This window comes from Bison bison, unplaced genomic scaffold (genome assembly GCF_000754665.1).
Source record: "Bison bison bison isolate TAMUID 2011002044 unplaced genomic scaffold, Bison_UMD1.0 scf7180017864091, whole genome shotgun sequence".
Classification (NCBI taxonomy): domain Eukaryota; kingdom Metazoa; phylum Chordata; class Mammalia; order Artiodactyla; family Bovidae; genus Bison; species Bison bison.
The window spans coordinates 111,986-129,933 of NW_011494663.1; the positions used below are offsets into that span (position 1 = coordinate 111,986).

Consider the following 17,948-nt stretch of genomic DNA (forward strand, 5'->3'; position numbering starts at 1 on the left):
TAAGCTGTGGATGTTGATACACTTTACCCCTTGTATTTCAGTGTGCATATTGTTTGTATTTGTTTACAGTTCTTTTAGGTTTTGATTTTAGGTGAAATATACACATATGAGATGTGCACATTTTAAATACATCATTAGTCATCTTTTTATCTTCAGAAAAATGTACATATGAGGCAGGTGTTAAAAAGGACACTTCAGGTGAGTAAGAGACCTCAGGCCAGCTGATGGACCTCTGCCACAGTAGGCCTCTAGCGTCTCTTAAAAAAAACTTGACATCTTATGTTGGCCTATTGTTGATTCATTGGGTGTGGTGGGGCGAAAGAGTGCTTCCGAGTCAGAGGGCTCAGGCTCTGGAGGGGTGTGTACTTAGATCTTCCTAGCTTTGCTTTATACTTGTGTGTCCTTGAGGCTTATTTAGGTGGACAGCTTCCTTTTTCTCTTCAGTCCAAGCTTTAGGCTTTTGCTGAAGTGAATAGTAACAAAATGGTCATGGACTTTCTTATTAGGAATATTGAACTTTGAATATTCAGTATTGAATATTGAATAGTTTCTTAGAGGCTCTTTCCTCCTAATCTTTCTTTCAGGTCATGGACGTGTTGCTTGTGTTTTCACTTCCTCAGACGGTTTCTCAGTTTTCTACTCTGTTTATGAAATAGTTTGTCCTGTAGAGCTGTGCCTTTCTATAGAATGTTGGCTGTATGTATTGACCATTGGCATATTTTACCTTTATTTGCTTTTGTAGCTAATCAGATCAGGTTATTTTTCAGATCAGATTGCTAAAGACCATGCCGTCCTAAATCATGGTCTTCGTAAAGGCTCAGCAACCTTTTGTGTTCACTTCTTAGTAGTGGTGGACCTCTGCTTGCTCCTTCCTTGTCCCTGTAGCTCCTGCATGACTGTTGTTTCCTGGGGCGTTTTCTTAGATCCTCTCTCAGCTGTGTGCCACTATCTGAAGGCATTATTTTTTTCACTTTATTTTCCTACAGAACATTTTCAAATATACAGAATAATGGAGTGAACGATACAGTGAATCCGTAATATCCAGCACTGAGACTCAGCAGTCACCATTGCGCCACGCGAGCTTTATCTACCGTATAAGAGAGTGTGTGTGTTCCGAACCAGCTCAGAGTTACAGTCTTTTAGGCTTTTGTCCTTCAGTATGGCCCTTAACATAATGAAGACATTCCACTGCATGCCCAGGATAGTTATCATACTTAGAAGCTGTAATTCTCTCAGTTATTTGATAGCTCATATTTGAATTTGCCCAGTTGTCCCAAAAATTTAACAAAAAATTGGAAACAAGATCTATTCAAAATTTACATGTTGAATTTGTTAAAAAAGTTGAATTCATTATGTCTCGTCTGTTTTAATCCATAAGTTTACTTCAGCTTTGTAAAACACTTTGAAAAACCTTTTATTGTGAAAATTTTCTAATACAAAAACACATAAGTACACAGCAGTATGATTTCTGCTTACCCACACCCTAACCCTCAGCAGTTACAACATACCTAAGTACACAATAGTATGGGATCCGTCTGCCCATGCCCTGGCCTTAGCAGCTAATAGCTTCTAGGTGTTTTTTTTCCATCTGTATTCCCATCAGTTTCCCCTGTGTTATTTGAAGCCAATCTCAAGACATCATATTCATCAGTTTTACAGTATTATCTTTAAATGATGAATTTAAAATATGTATCACCACACCTAAAAAATAACATTAATTCTTGAATAGTATCAAATACTGCTGCTGCTGCTGCTAAGTTGTTTCAGTCATGTCCGACTATGTGCGTAAGTTGTTTCAGTCATGTCCGACTATGTGCGACCCATAGACGGAAGCCCACCAGGCTCCCCTGTCCCTGGGATTCTCCAGGCAAGAACACTGGAGTGGGTTGCCATTTCCTTCTCCAATGCATGAAAGTGAAAAGTGAAAGTGAAGTCGCTCAATTGTGTCCAACTCTTAGCGACCCCATGGACTGCAGCCTACCAGGCTCCTCCATCCATGGGATTTTCCAGGCAAGAGTACTGGAGTGGGGTGCCATTGCCTTCTCTGGTATCAAATACTGCAGTCAGTATTTATATTTCCAGTTGTTACATCCATGTCATAGATATCTTTTAATCGTACAGTGAAGAAGGGGGGCCTTGCTGGTTCTTTTCAACCTATGAAAACTGGCTAGCCCCAGAGGTTCTGAATGTGATGTTCAAGTTTGAAGTCTTAGCACTTGTTCTCAAAATATGCAATTCTGTGACTGTTCTGATTGTCTGACATTTTTATAAAAAGCTGGTATCCTTTTGGTCAGATGTAAGTTCAGTGACTCCTGTGAGGGTCTCTTAATTCAGGCCGTTGGGACCTTGTTTAGCAGTGTTCTGTGAGTTACTAACTCAAGTATGTTGCTGCTGCATGGTTTTGAGAAATGGGAAGGAGTGGTTAGTTCTGGGAAGAGGAAGCTATCCAGACATACTTTGCCTTCACTCGCAGCCTTCCATTCTTGAGACCGCCTGCTCCTGCTTTTGTCTGCCAGGACTGTGTCACTGCTGCTCTGGTGGTGGTCTCTTTGCCTGTGCTTTTCCCCTGAAGGCGGCACCTTTTCAAGAGGGCTGGACCTTCTCTGATGGGCTCTGTTGTCCCTGAGCATGGCAGCTGATGTTGGTGATGAATAAACACTCTGCCCTGATACAGTGCTTCTATCACTGTGACTGGTCATGAATGTGTCCACCAGGCACCAGTGTCTCATTTCCTTCTCTGATTAGGAGCTGTTATTGAGCCATCTTCTGGGAGTGTCAGTGCATGGTTAGAAGTTGGTGGCTTTTGTAGTTACCTTTTTGTCTTTATAATTAAATGTTTTGCTACCTTATGGTGGTATAATTTGTGTACAGTTAAGGACACATATTTAAAGCTTCAATGTGATGGATTTTTACATGTCTATACCTGTGAAACCATCACTTTCCTTTTCTGTCTCTCTTAAATACTAGTTAGATGAGCAGCTAGAGAGAGGGACTTAACTGCTCTTGTCTTTAAAGTTGCATTTCCAAATCCTGAAAGTCTGTTTATTCTACTCTCTTTTAGCCTAGAATTGGTATTAAATTTTGGTGTCTTCAAATTTTGGCAGTGTTTTTACTTACATCATATTTAGTAAATTTCAAAATACTGGGTTAGCCAAAAAGCTCCCCCCTGCCCATAAGGTAAGTTCTAGGAGCACTTAGTTGTTTTTAACTTCATTCACAACAGTTTTGTTAGATTGTATTGTGACAGCTATCATATCAGCATACATTTTGTAAGAATCTTATCAAAATTGGTGAATTTTTCTGTAGCCGTTTTATTATTGAAGATGATAGAAAAAAAGCAACATTTTTGGCATATCATGCTTCATTATTTCGAGAAAGGTAAAAACGCAACTGAAGTGCAAGAAAGACTTGTGCAGTATATGGAAAAGGTGCCGTGACTGATTGAATGTGTCAGAAGTGGTTTGTGAGATTTCAGGGTGATTTCTTGCTGGACAGTGCTCCACGGCCGGGTTTAACAGTTGAAATTGATAGCAGTCAAATTGAGACATTGAGAACAACGAACATTGTACTACTCAGGAGACAGCCAACATGTCTGAAGCAAGCATTGACAGTCATTTGCACCAGCTTGGTTATGTTCATCTCTTTGGCATTTGGGTCCCACATCAGTTTGGATAAAAAACCTCTTGACTGTATTTCCACATGTGATTCTCTACTTAAACATAATGCAAACATTCTGTCTTTTGTTTTAAAAACAATTGTGATGGCGATAAAAAGTAGATACTGTACAATAATGTGGAACGGAAGAGACTGTGGGGCAAGTGAAATGAACCATCACCAACCCTATACCAAAGGCCTGTCTTCATCCAAAGAAGGTGATGTTGTGTGTATGGTGGGATTGGAAGGGAGTCCTCTGTTATGGACTCCTTTTGGAAAACCAAACAATTCCAACAAGTACTGCTTCCAGTTAGACCAACTGAAAGCAGCACTTGACAAAAAGTGTCCAGAATTAGGCAACAGAAAATGCATAATCTTCCATCAGGATAATGCAAGACCATGTTTCTCTGATGACCAGGCACAAATTGTTACAGCTTGACTGGGAAGTGCTGGTTCATCTGCTGTATTCACTAGACATTACACCTTTGGATTTCCATTTATTTTGGCCTTTACAAAATTCTCTTATTTGAAAAAATTTCAGTTTCCTGAAAGACTGTAAAAGGTACCTGGGACAGTTCTTTTTTTCTTTGCTATTTTTTATTTATTTTTTTAATTTAAATTTATTTAATTAGAGGCTAATTACTTTACAATATTGTATTGGTTTTGCCATACATCAACATGAATCCACCACGGGTGTACACTTGTTCCCCATTCTGAACCCCCCTCCCACCTCCCTCCCCATACCATCCCTCTGGGTCATCCCAGGGCACCAGCCCCAAGCTTCCTGTATCCTGCATTGAACCTGGACTGGCGATTCGTTTCTTATATATTATACATGTTTCAATGCCATTCTCCCAAATCATCCCCTCCTCCCTCTCCCACAGAGTCCAAAAGACTGTTCTATACGTCTGTGTTTCTTTTGCTGTCTCGCATACAGGGTTATCGTTACCATCTTTCTAATTCCATATATATGCGCTAGTATACTGTATTGGTGTTTTTCTTTCTGGCTTACTTCACTCTGTATAATAGGCTCCAGTTTCATCCACCTCATTAGAACTGATTCAAATGTATTCTTTTTAATGGCTGAGTAGTACTCCATTGTGTATATGTACCACAGCTTTGGGACAGTTCTTTGCTGAGAAAGATAAAAGACTTTGGGAAAATGGAATTATGAAGTTGCCTGAAAAACAGCAGAAGGTAGTGGAACAAAACAGTGGCTATATTTTAGTGAATGAGAAATGGTTTCTCAGACTTTTTTGAAAGCACTTTTATTGAGATATAATTTGCAGATGAGCCATCCTTAAAAGTGCAGTTTGGTGTGTTTAGACACGTATACAGATTGTATACAGATGTGTAACACCACTGCAGTTGAGTGACTTTGTTCCCATGAAAGATGCCCTCTGATCCCTGGGTACCTCTAATTGGTTTTCTGTGTAGATTATGTTGGTCTTTCTTGGAGTATCATGTCATGTGTTACTGTGTCTGACTTCTTTTGTGTATTTTCTTTTTTTGAGATCTATCCCATGTAATTAATATGTGTACCAGCACTTCTACCTTTTTTATTGTTGAGTAGTATTTTGTTGTTTGGTTGTACCACAGTTTGCTGATGGGCTTCAGTTCAGTTCAGTCGCTCAGTCGTGTCCGACTCTTTGTGACCTATGGATTGCAGCACGCTAGGCTTCCCTGTCCATCACCAACCTTCGGAGCTTGCTCAGATTCATGACGGTGATGCCATCCAACCATCTAATCCTCTGGTATCCCCTTCTCCTCCGGCCTTCAATCTTTCCTAGCATCAGGGTCTTTTCCAGTGAGTCAGTTCTTCACATCAGGTGGCCAAAGTATTGGAGCTTCAGCTTCAGCATCAGTCCTTCCAGTGAATATTCAGGGCTGATCTCCTTTAGAATGGACTGGTTGGATTTCCTTGCAGTCTAAGGGACTCTCAAGAGGCTTCTCCAGCACCACACTTCAAAAGCATCAGTTCTTCGGCACTCAGCTTTATAGTCCATCTCTCACATCCATACATGACCACTGGAAAAACCATAGCTTTGCCTAGACGGACCTTTGATGGCAAAGTAACGTCTCTGCTTTTTAATATGCTGTCTAGGTTGGTCATAACTTTCCTTCCAAGGAGCAAGGAGCAAGCGTCTTTTAATTTCATGGCTGCAGTCACCATCTGCAGTGATTTTGGAGCCCCCAAAAATGAAGTCTCTCACTTTTCTGTTTCCATTGTTTCCCTATCTATTTGCCATGAAGTGATGGGACCAGATGCCTTGATCTTAGTTTTCTGAATGTTGAGTTTTAAGCCAACTTTTTCACTCTCCTCTTTCACTTTCATCAGGAGGCTCTTTAGTTCTTCTTTGCTTTTGGCCATAAGGGTGGTGTCATCTGCATGTCTGAGCTATTTCTCCTGGTAATCTTGATTCCAGCTTGTGTTTCATCCAGTCCAGCATTTCTCATGATGGACTCTGCATATAAGTTAAATAAGCAGGGTACAGTATATAGCCTTGACATACTCCTTTCCTGATTTAGAACCATTCTGTTGTTCCATGTCCAGTTATAACTGTTGCTTCTTGACCTGCATACAGATTTCTTAGGAGGCAGTTTAGGTAATCTGGTATTCCCTTCTCTAAGAATTTTCCACAGTTTGTTGTGATCCACACAGTCAAAGGCTTTGGCATAGTCAATAAAGCAGAAGTAGATGTTTTCCTGGAACTCTCTTGCTTTTCTGATGATCCAGCGGATGTTGGCAATTTGATCTCTGGTTCCTCTGCCTTTTCTAAATCCACCTTGAATATCTGGAAGTTCACGGTTCACGTGCTGTTGAAGCCTGGCTTGGAGAATTTTGAGCATTACTTTGCTAGCATATGAGATGAGTGCAATTGTGCGGTAGTTTGGGCAATCTTTGGGATTGGAATGAAGACTCACCTTTTCCAGTCCTGTGGCCACTGCTGAGTTTCCCAGATTTGCTGGCATATTGGGTACATCACTTTCACAGCATCTTTTAGGATTGGAATTAGCTCAACTGGAATTCCATCACCTCTACTAGCTTTGTTGGGCTTAGTCTGTAGGAATAAATTTGCTGTGAATGTAAAAGCTCAGAGACCCTTCCTGGAGAAAAATTGTTCTCTCTTGGGATGGGGAGTTAGGAAGGGGAGCCAGGCGGCTTTCAGCTTACTAGATAGATTCTCAACCACTCTTCCAGATTGTGGTCCTTCATCACTTCCTGGAAACAGGTGCTGACAGTTTTTAGGTCTTGTGTGTGTGTGCGTGTGCACTTATTGCTCAGTTGTGTGATTCTTTGCAACCCCATGGACTGTAGCCCACCTGGCTCCTCAACCCATGGGGATTCTCCAGGCAAGAATACTGGAGTGGGTTGCCATGCCCTCCTAGGTCCTCTAGGTCTTGGGGAAGGGGCTTTTCTGTTGTCAGGCTGCTGCTTGACCCTCTGCACTGCTGGCTAAAAGTGTAGCCTTTTGAGTTTGCTAAGTCATTTTCCATTTCTGCTTCTTAAAGGTTCTAAGATTTTTAGGTTCCAAAATGTCTTTTCTTCCCTTCTTATCTTCAAGGCTTTATGTCTTTTTATTTATTAATCTGCTTTATTGTAATTTTGGGTGGGGACAAAAGCAAGTGTATGTGTTCAACTGCTGCCTTAGACCCAGGAGTCTTTACCATAACCCTACTGTTTGACAAGTTTTTCCTTTTATTTTTGCTGCCATTAACAACACTGGGGATGAGCATGCTTACCATTGAGACTTTGTTTAAATCTATGCTTATTTCTTTTTTCACTGAAAATTAATTCACCATTTTTAAAGGTTATATTCCATTTCTAGTTGCTGTGAAATATTGGCTATATTCCCTGTGTGTTTCCTTGTAGATTATTTTATACATAATAGTTTTTATCTCTGAAATCCCCTTCTGCTATGTTGTCCCCTCCTCCCTTTCCTCTCCAGTGAACCACTGGTTCTGTATCTGTGAGTCTGGTTTTATCAGTTATATTCGCTAGTTTGTGTTTTTTAAGATTCCACATATAAATGATATCATGCAGTTTTTCTTTCTGTCTTATTTCATTAAACATAATACCCTCCAAGTCCATCCGTGCTGTTGCAAACGACAAAATTTTATCCTTTTTTTAATGGTTGAGTAATACTTCCTTGTGTGCCTGCATGTGTGTGTGTGTGTGTGTGTGTGATACATCTTCATCTGTTGATGGACACTTAGGTTGCTTTCATATCTTGACAGTTGTAAATAATTCTGCTATGAAAATTGGGATCCATGTATCTTTTCAAATTAGTGTTTTCATTTTCTTTGTCACAATACCCAGCAGTGAAATTGTTGGTTTATTTGGTAGTTCTATTTTTAGTTTTTTAAGACACTTCCATACTGTTTTCCTAGTGGCTGAACCAGTTTTCATTCTTACCAATTGTGTACCAGGATTCCCTTTCCTCCACATCTTCACCAACATTTGTTATTTATGTTCTTAATTTATTAATAGCCATTCTCACAGGTGTGAGGCAGTACCTCATTGCGGTTTTGATTTGCATTTCCCTGGACAGAGGAGCCTCGCGGGCTACAGTCCGTGGGGTCTCAGAGTCTGACACAACTTAGCGATTGAACAACAATAACAGTTGTGGTTATAGGGCTTCTCAGGTGGCTCAATGGTAAACATTCTGCCTGCCAAGCGGGAGACATGGGTTCCATCCCTGAGTTGGGAAGATCCCCTGGAGAAGGGAATGGCAACCCACTCCAGTATACTTGCCTAGGAAATTCCATGGGCAGAGGAGCCTGGCAGCTACAGTCTGTGGGATCACAAAGAGTCGGACATGACTTAGTGACTAAACATCAGCAGTAACAACAAAGACTAGCTATGTTGAGCATCTTTTCATGTGCTTATTTCTTTGAACAAATTTCTAGAAATAGATGGTGAGCCTAAAAGAAATACATACTTTTAATGCCAAATTGTGCTCCAGGAATGGCATGCTAATACATATTCTGACAAGATGGGTGTTTCTTTCCTGTTCTATATGAAGATATACTCAGAATGTTCTCCCTTGCCTCCACCCCACCCCCCACACACATACTTGCACATCAAGTTTAAGAAATGAAGCCGGATTGTGGTGGCGGCGTCCAGCATGACTGTGGTCGGGACGGGAATACCGCCTTGTTCCTTGCGGCACACTTGATCCCTCCCTGGGTCTGGTCATGTGTGGGTTTGAACTTAAGCTTTGGACTTTTTTGTTTCAGGTTACACTTCTGGCACTCCTTACAAAGTGTCCTGTTCCCCCACCAGCGGGGCAGTGCCACCGTATTCCTCCTCCCCCAACCCTTACCAGACTGCTGTGTACCCCGTGCGAAGTGCCTACCCCCAGCAGAGCCCGTATGCACAGGTAGGCCTGGGGTGCGCTGTGGGTGTCATGAGGGTCTCCTGGGCACTGTGTGTGGGGATGGGTCGGCCCCTTGGGGCTCTGACCCAGGTGTGTGCCCCTGTGGCATCTGTCTCTCTTCTTTCCCCAGCAAGGCACGTACTACACCCAGCCCCTGTATGCAGCACCCCCTCACGTCATCCACCACACCACGGTGGTGCAGCCCAACGGCATGCCGGCGACGGTGTACCCTGCTCCCCTCCCTCCGCCGAGAGGCAACGGGGTCACCATGGGCATGGTGGCGGGCACCACTATGGCCATGTCAGCGGGTGAGTCCTTGGCCCCGGGGTGCCTCCTCTGCGATGGCCTGAGGGCAGGGGGAAGGGAGAGTTCACTAGAACTCTGACCCTTGGCTTTGACTTTTCATTGCTAGAGTTGTGTGAAAGGACATCTGATCCTTTGGGAGGAATGGCATGTTATCTTTTTCTTTACTTCCTCTCCTTTCTTTTCCCTTCTCCTTCAGTTGATTTTGAGTGTGGGGTTTAGAACCATGAGCCAAGTACCTTTTCCATAGACATGACTGGCTAGCCCTCTCCAAATTTGATGAACTGAGTTACCTGGCTGTAGGGACAAGGAGTGGCCAGATCACTGTGGTGAGCATGTTAAAGCTTGAGCAGAAGCGGGGATATTCCATGATCTGGGGGGCTGACCCTCTTGTCCTTCCCTTTAGTGTGGGCTACCAGCGCAGGCCAGCTTGTCTTAATGGGGATGTTCTCATGAATTGCAGAAAGCCAGTCTTGGGTTCACAGAGCTAAGAGCTGCTTATAGAAATCCTTTGGCATGCACATAGACTATTTCCCAAGGCTGCTTCTAGGTCAGGAAAATAAACCAGAGAGAGTAGAGATCCGTGGCTTGGACCGGCCTGTCTCCATGGAATCTTGGAGCATTTGAGGGCTTGGTTAAATGTCTAGGAGTGAGGTCACCTCCTATGGAAATGTAAGTTATCTGTGCAGGGGGGCCAGGTTTACACAGTGACTGGATTGCCCATGGCTGTGACTTTTAAAGAAATACATTATTTCCTCTTTGTTTTGTAGACTTTACTTCAGCATAAGGGAAATGTCAGAGAGGAAGGTGGTTCAGGATACCATGTGTTTTTCTGCTCAGTCTCTGATTTTATTTGGTTTTCCCACACTTACCCCAGAGGCAAAGGAGAGTCTGGCACAGATAGAAACTCAGTGTTTGAGGCACATGGAGGGAGGGGTTGGCAGGCCCTGGTGTGGGTGCACTCAGGGCGCAGGGGTCCAGGTGAGGCTGTGAGGTTTGAGGTGGTTCTTGGCTGTAAGTGGACACAGATGGCTGCTGAGTTTCCTGTATTTATAGGGAAAATAAGCTTAGCTTAAGGTACTCAGAAGCTTGCACAGTTGGGAACCTCCCTGTTTCCCTCCCTTCTTCCCAGTTAGTTATTACCATCTTAGCCATTTCCAAGTGTAGAGGTCGCTGGTGGTATCACACTGTTGTGTCACATCTCTGGAGCATTTCGTCTTGCAGAACTGAAGCTCTGTATAACAAACACCTCCCCCTCCCTCTGTTCCAGACCCTGGCAACCACCACGCTCCTTTCCGTACCATCCATTTGCCTCCACTAGGGACCTCATGTACGTGGACTCAGGCAGTGTTTGTCTTTTGTGACTGGTTTATTTCACTGAGCATAATGTCCTCAAGGTTCATCCATATTGTAGGATTTGACAAATTTCCTTCCTTTTTAAGACTAAATAACATTTTTGTTTTGTTTTTGTCATCTCACCTGCAGAAGTAATTCAGTACGTTTGTGTGAAGGGGAAGCACACAGGCTTCTACACACATGCCGTCACTGTGAGCCTGCTGTGTTTATACAGCCTTGGTTTGCATATAATCGGGTTCTGAGAGCACTGTGGGTCACGGCCACCCCTCTTCCTCTCTGCCTCTCTCCTTGCCACGAGGGTCAGGCAGGAGCTCTCTTTGTTGGAGGTACTGGGGCAAGGGGAGTGCTGCCCTCCACTGAGATGCTTGCTCTTCCCTCTAGGTACCCTGCTGACTGCCCACTCCCCAACTCCAGTTGCTCCCCACCCTGTCACTGTGCCCACGTATCGGGCCCCAGGAACGCCCACCTACAGCTATGTGCCCCCTCAGTGGTGATCACCCTGCAAACGTAAGTGACCAATGAAGCCCAGGCCTAGCTTTGTGACTAAAGTGTATTTTTTTAAAGTGGAGAATGGGAGATCTATGACAGTTTAAACAGTGACAAGGAAAATGATACCTGATGATTCGAAGGCGATGCCACATTTAACTTCTTGTCTTTCCTGGGACCCTACAAAGGAACGAAGGAAGAGGAAGCCGTTTGAGTTCTTGCTGTGCACCCCTGCACTGTGCTCCTTACCTGGGCTCTGCTCTGGTCTCCTGCCTGCCTCCTGGAGGAAGGAGGATTCCAGTTGTAATTGGAAGTTCTCAGAAACCAGGCACAGTCGCCTCTTTTGCTGTTGCCCTTTCTTGTCTTAGTGGATTTCCTCCTCCAGTTGAAATGGCTCCTTTTCAGAGCAGTGGTGCCAGAGGAGCTGTGTGTGTGACTGTGTGCCCCTCTTTCTCCCCACCCTCAGGTTTGTGGATGGAGCTGTGCAGTCACATCATGGAGGTTCCACAGCTGGTGCTGCAGGCCTTCTGCCTCCAACCAGGACTTTCTTCGTAATGCTCTCGACACTTAGCTAAACACTACTGCAGCCAGCCTAGCAGGTCCCAGCACCCTCAGTCTCCAGTGGACTCTTTGGGTTCGTCTTACAGCAGATCCTGTTTGGTGGGCTGCCAGGCAACTTTTTAGCTAACTGTAATGATAAAAGGGAGTATTAATCTATTCTGAATCATATCTAGTTGAATGCATGTTAAAAAACACACACACACACACACACACACACAAAAAGCTTGCTCAATCTACCTGCAGTGACTGATGCAGAACCATCATATGCAAAATCCAAAGGAATGGAAAAGTATTTTACAACTTGTATCACTAATGCACTGTTGTAATGTATGCAAAGTCTTAAAGTTATAAGTGTTAAAGTGAATTTCTTCATAGAACATCTGAGATCTCTTCGATGATTCTTCAGCCTTTTGGGGTTGAGGTGGGTTGCCAGTTGGATATGTGGACTTTGACTTTCCAGCCATCTGTTCCTTTCACGCTGACCACAGTGAGAGAGAGTTGCAGGCAAGGGGAGAGTGTGGGGAGGCCCAGCACTGCTTGGGGTGCAGCCAGGTTAATGGCTTTCTTTCCATTTAGGCTTGTGGGGTCTGTGTGCTGTGGATGTTCTTAGGGATTGCCATGAAAGATTAGAGTAGGGTGCCAGTACAGTGAGGTGATATAACAGCAAAACAGTTTTCTCTAAACGCTGTCTAAATTTTTGTTACAAATCACTTACAGATGGATACGATGTTTTCTATATCTTTATTGGAAAAGTCCTATGTAAAGCTTAAATTATTTTCCTGGGATGGAAGAGAAACAGCCACACTTGGAGGAGGTATTGGCCTCTCCTTTGTTTAGCTTAGGAAAAGTCATCCCTATTTTTTTTCCCCTGAGAAATGTTTTAGTCTCCTGAAAACATGTGTAGGAATTGCTTTTCTCCCTCCCACAAGGAAGGGCAACGATACCAGCTGTGTTACGAAGAAAGCTGTACATTTAAGAACTGTTAAACAGGAACAAAGCTTTGACACTGATGGTTTCTTGCAGAGAGGCAGGGCTGTGGCTGTCCTTAGGCCCCCCGCTTGATGGGGACTTGTCCTGAGGACGCTTGGAGGGGCTTGTGGAGATGGGAGTGGGAGGGTGAGGCAGTGGCTGGCCTGTCGTCTGTGGCCCCTTCGACCATCTCTCCTGTGGCTGAAGAGACTTGGCACAAAGCAGTGGACAGCACAGGGCCAGGCAGCATCGAAACGTGTCTGCCAGTCAGAGCATGTTTGCCTGTCATTACAGGAAGGAGTTTGTGTCTAAAATCTGAGTATTGTACATAAGAAGCCAAGAGGATTTTTTTTTTTTTTTTGCTTAAATGTCCCCAGCCTGTATCAATGGTTGTATGTGTCTGCCTGTCCTCAGATGGAGTCAGAGGGGCTGAGAGTGGTGAGGGTTTGTGGCCCTTCAGCCTGTTGGGGGTGGGGGTGCCCCTATTCTACCCTGTCATCGTTTCGAGTGCTGTGGGCCTTGGCTGGGGAGGGGACCCTAACTCTTCTTACAGCTCTGGCAGCTGATCAGGGCTCTGGCACTGGGATGGCATTCAGCCCTGGTTAGTGAGTGGGACAACTGACCGCTGAGCCTTTGGTAACCGTATTTTCTATAGTAAGTATTTGTCATAGTTTTCTTTTTCACATTTTATTTTATAAAAAGTTTAGGGATATTTTTGCATGGATCATTGTAAACAGAAGATTTATTTCTACTGTCTGTAACATAGTATGTTTACTGATAAGTACTTTAAATTGGAGAGCACTTAACCCACCTTTGTATGTATGTGTTTGTGTGTTTCTGTGTGTGTAGCAGTTATTTACCCCAGGCACACCATGTCCATTTCAACTCATTGTTGGTTATTCTATATGTTTAGTGGGTGGTTGGTAATGTTCTGATGGTTCCGGGGCAGAACTGATCGGTAGCAGAGAAGTAGGTTTCCCCAGTTTAGTGTAGTAAGTGAGTTTTGTATAACTCTTTAAAAGTCCCAGTCTCTCTCTCTGTCACTCACACACACACACACACACACACACACACACTGCCTCTAAGGGTTACAGTCATTTGAATTCAGGAGGAAGTTATGAGAAGTTATGAGGCTGTTTCTTCAGTATTGTCTGAGACACAACACACAGGGTGAGTGTTTTCATGAGCACTGAATTAAATGGTGTTTTTAAGAGAAAAAAAAGAGTGGGTTGTGTTTTCTCCCCATTTACATCAACTTATAAATACTTAGCCCCTTTTAATTTCTAAAAAATCTTACTTCCCTTTTGTGAGGTTGAGCTGGGAAGCTTCATCAAATACTGCTGCATTATGGAATACCTATGTGTGGAAGTCTTTTCAATTTTGAAACTATCAGGGCATCAGTTATCAAATATGAAAGGTAGAGCGTGTCTAGCAGGTGAGAATCTGGACATAATGAATAGTAACCAAACTATCATTTGTTGTAATTTTAGCAGCATTTAGTTCCATTAAAATTAAGGAATAGAGCTTCTGTAATAAAATGCATAATTTGATATCCTAAGCACAATAGTAGAATATTCAGAGAAATTTTGCATTTTTCGTATGTGACATTCTTAATTTGAGAGTCTTTTAGCTAAATTACAGTTATTTTAGAAATTGAGACAGGCAAGTAAAGGAATTAATTCTGTAAACAGATACCATCATGGGTATTTTTGAAAAATTCTGTTCTACAGCCCTCCTCTAAGGTTTAGGAGATATGTTTCTTTTGTTTGGATCTGGGCCAGATGACTGAACATTTTCCGATGAGTGATGATCCTCCCATCAGCTTGCTATCTGTGAGGGGTGCAGCCAGCGTCAGGGTCAGGGCCACTCATGGTAACAAGCACAGAGGCGCTTCAGGATCTTTTATGTCTCTTGTGTTCAGTCTTCTTTGAACATTTTTGTTGGTTTGGTTACTAGGCCTCCCAGTTACATTACGTGACTCTGTTTCTTGAGTGCTATGCAAATGTGGTGTTTATAGGAGCCAAGGGCGGTCCTGAGCCTCGGGCTGGGAACCTGGTCAGTGTGTGCCCCCTCCCAGACCGGGCTCTCAGTGCCTCTCCCTCTGCTGGCGTTGGCACTGCACACACAGGAAAAGGATCTGGGGGCTCGGGGTGTGCCCGTCTGCAGTGCTGTCCTGTCACAGAGGGGCGAGAGCATAGCTGACACTGGATGCATCCATGTTGGGCCTGCTGTTTAAGAAGGAGACCCAGACTTCTTCACCTGAACTTGGTAGACATATGGAAACAGTATTACTCTGACCAGTTGGGCCGCCTTCTCCCTATCTGGCAGCTAACGGCTGGACGCCCCAGTTCTTGCCAGCCTGGGCATCTCCCAGACAGGATAGGACACCTGTCTGACATCCTCTGGCCATGCAAGGGCAGGCTTGAGGATGTGGGGCTTGAGGTGGGGGACAGCTTCTGGCTCTTCTTTTGGTGCTTTCTAAGGAGGGGGTGTGTCTTTAGAGCGGAGTGGTTGGCATAGGGGAAGGGCAGCCTGCGTGACTCCCTCTCTACCACATTTCAAATGTTGGCATGTTTTTTTCTCCTGAGCTGTTTAACACTCAGCCTGAGCTTTCTGAAAGGAGCCTGCAGATGACATGCTGCAGAGGAGGGTCTGATCTTTTCAGGTAGAAAGTTGCAGAGTTGATGTTTCGGAGGATTTGTCTTTCCCTACCCTATTGACTTGAAGAATAGAAAACCTCTGGTGTAATCTTATTTGAATCCCCAGGACCAACCTCCAGTCACTTGGGACAGAGACAGGAGAGCCTGGCACCTCTGCGCAGGGAACCTGCAGTGAGCACTGGGAGGCTGTGCTTCCAGGATGCGTGTGTTGAGAGATGATGAGTGTCTTACTTGACCTCCTGAGCCCTGCTGGTCTCCTGTAGGTCCTCGTGCAGACCAGTGGTTAGCAGAAGGCCAGCTCTCCTGTGTTCCCGGGGGGTTGCTGTGATGATGGCCACTCAAGAGAGACCTAAGGGAGCCACTGTTACTGACTAGGAAACGGTTGTTTTTTTTTTTGTTTGTTTGTTTTTAATGGTTTTCGAATACTGTTTTTTTAGACCATTCTCTTAGTACTTTTTAAAAACTTAAGTCAACATTGTCTTCCAGTGTTAAAGGCACTCCCCCGCCTTTGCATTGAACTAAGGTGTCAGTCGATACAAAGGAATGGAACATCCATCCTGAGCCAATTCCATAATGTGTAAATTCTTACTATTTTAATTTTTTATGCAATCTGATGAGTAGATGAGCTCAGATTTAAAATTCTTAAAAGCACGTTTATTGTAAATTGTTATGTATTAATACTGCAGTTTTCAATAAAGATTGACTTGTGTTGCATAGTGTGATTTTCATGCTTTTTCCCTATAGGTTTTGCCTCCAGGTGGCTTGGCCTGGATGGGAGGTGGTGTAGCATCTCTCACCTTAGAAAATCCAGGGGGTTCCGGCTCAGCCCCCGTGACCTTGGCAGTGTGTACAAGTGTGAAGGCGGCGGGTTGTGGGGAAGGGGAGGGAAGCCACCCTCTCCTGGGCCCGTGGCCTCAGTCCTCCTGGCAAGAAGACACACCCTTCCCCATTTCACCGAAGGGGAAGCTCAGACCCAAAAAGATTACGGACTGCCTGTCCCCCAAACTCACATCGCTGATAAGTTCAGCTCAACAGAGACTCTAGAAGCAGCTGGGGACAGAGGTGCTGAGACAGCTCCTAGTTTTCCTGAGCCTCTGAACACTGAGCTGCTCTCCACCAAAGCTTTGGTGGCCTGGCTTATTCCTTTAGTCTAAAGAAAGGCTTGAGGTGGAAAGGTAACGGGAGGGGAGGAGAAAAATGGATAGACACCAACAGAAAACAAGGGCTGGCAGCCAGGTTATTTTTCACAGGTTTCTTTATGAAATTAAATGTGGTTTCTGCTTGGAGAAGGTGTAGTGCAAGAGTGACTGTACATGCTGCTGAATTCCCATGGGCCACAGGGGCGTCTCTGTGCTCTGCCCCATGCCAGGCCCTGGCCACCCTCTTCGGTGCCCCTCCTCCATGGGATGTGGGCTTCCTTCCAACCTACATGCCCACCAGCTTCTGGGTGGGTCAGTCCTGGGTGCTGGGCCACAGAATTCAGTCCTTATGGCTTCTCACACTCACTTAGGGTAAGGCAATCTTTCTGTGTCACTAACAATTCTCTATTGTTGGAATTTAACAATAAAATCCAAACTGGAACCAGGTAATGGAATCATCCCACAGCTGCAGGTGGACTGGTTACAAATCCTGACAGAAGTTTTCAGTTGACTATGGTTCTGTTTTCTTTCCACTATAAACAAAACACATCACAAGTAAAGAGAGGGTGTCCAGCAGCCAGGAGTGTCTACAGAGGGACGGGGAGGAAGTAACAGGTGGGCTCCGGATGTTTTTGTGCCCAGAATTCCTGGTTCCTGCCCACCAGGGATGCAGGTTGCCTGGCCCACCAGCTGGGGGCCTGTGAAGGGGGCAGGAGGGCAGAGAGGTACACAGCCTGGCTCTGCAGGTGACTGAAGGCAGAGGCGGTCTCCTGCCCAGAGAAAACAGGAGCAGGAGGGATGATTAGATGTGCAAAGAAGAGGGTCCAAAGCGGCCATCCTCACACGCGCTGGCCTGTTGGGTGGTTCTGAGCTGTGGCTCCCAGGGAGCCCTGCACAGGCCTGGAGGGTGTGGGAGGTTCACGTGCCGGGGGCCTGCCTCTCCAGCCAACTTCTTCAGCACCCCAGTACTGGGGAGGAAACTGAGAATGCGGGCACTGAGTGGACCCCATACTCAGCCCTGCTAACTTGCAGTTTGCAGAACAGAGGGCCGGATGCGGTGAGCCTCAGGTAGGAAGAGCTGGAGGCCCACCAGCAAGGCAGGTCCAGATGGTGCCACTGGTGGGGCACGGGCTCACTTGCGGAAGGGTGCCAGCCGGCTGATGCTGTGCCAGAAGGTGGATGGCTTTCGCTTGGGCTCAGCCAGCACCAGGACCTGTTGCTGAGGCAGGCTGGTGGGGAGGGCTGGATGCTTCTGGCGTGCCAGGTAGTAAGGTCGGCCAAGGGCTGGCAGGGGAAGAGTCGGGGTCAGAGATGCCTCAGGAGTTAGGCAGTACGGGGCAGAGCCTGTAGGGGTAGACTGGGCCATCCCCAGGCTGCTTCAGACATCCCCCTTTGCTTCCCCTGGGGTTGTCCATATCCAAGGGCCTGGGCTGCCCTCC

At 45.0% G+C, this 17,948-nt stretch overlaps 2 protein-coding genes across 2 annotated transcripts in view; one reads left to right on the forward strand and one right to left on the reverse strand.

Annotated features, from left to right (window-relative positions):
• FAM168B (family with sequence similarity 168, member B) overlaps window positions 1-16,081 on the forward strand; it is a 40,668-nt gene extending 24,587 nt beyond the window's left edge. Inside the window, exons 4-7 of the mRNA XM_010838115.1 lie at window positions 8,896-9,038; window positions 9,166-9,343; window positions 11,076-11,201; window positions 11,647-16,081. Coding sequence (XP_010836417.1) covers window positions 8,896-9,038; window positions 9,166-9,343; window positions 11,076-11,188 — 434 coding nt within the window. The 3' untranslated portion in view covers window positions 11,189-11,201; window positions 11,647-16,081. The remainder of the gene's footprint in view (window positions 1-8,895; window positions 9,039-9,165; window positions 9,344-11,075; window positions 11,202-11,646) is intronic.
• Window positions 13,068-17,948, reverse strand: part of ARHGEF4 (Rho guanine nucleotide exchange factor (GEF) 4) — a 190,211-nt gene continuing 185,330 nt past the window's right edge. The window contains exon 16 of the mRNA XM_010838116.1: window positions 13,068-17,793. Coding sequence (XP_010836418.1) covers window positions 17,642-17,793 — 152 coding nt within the window. The 3' untranslated portion in view covers window positions 13,068-17,641. The remainder of the gene's footprint in view (window positions 17,794-17,948) is intronic.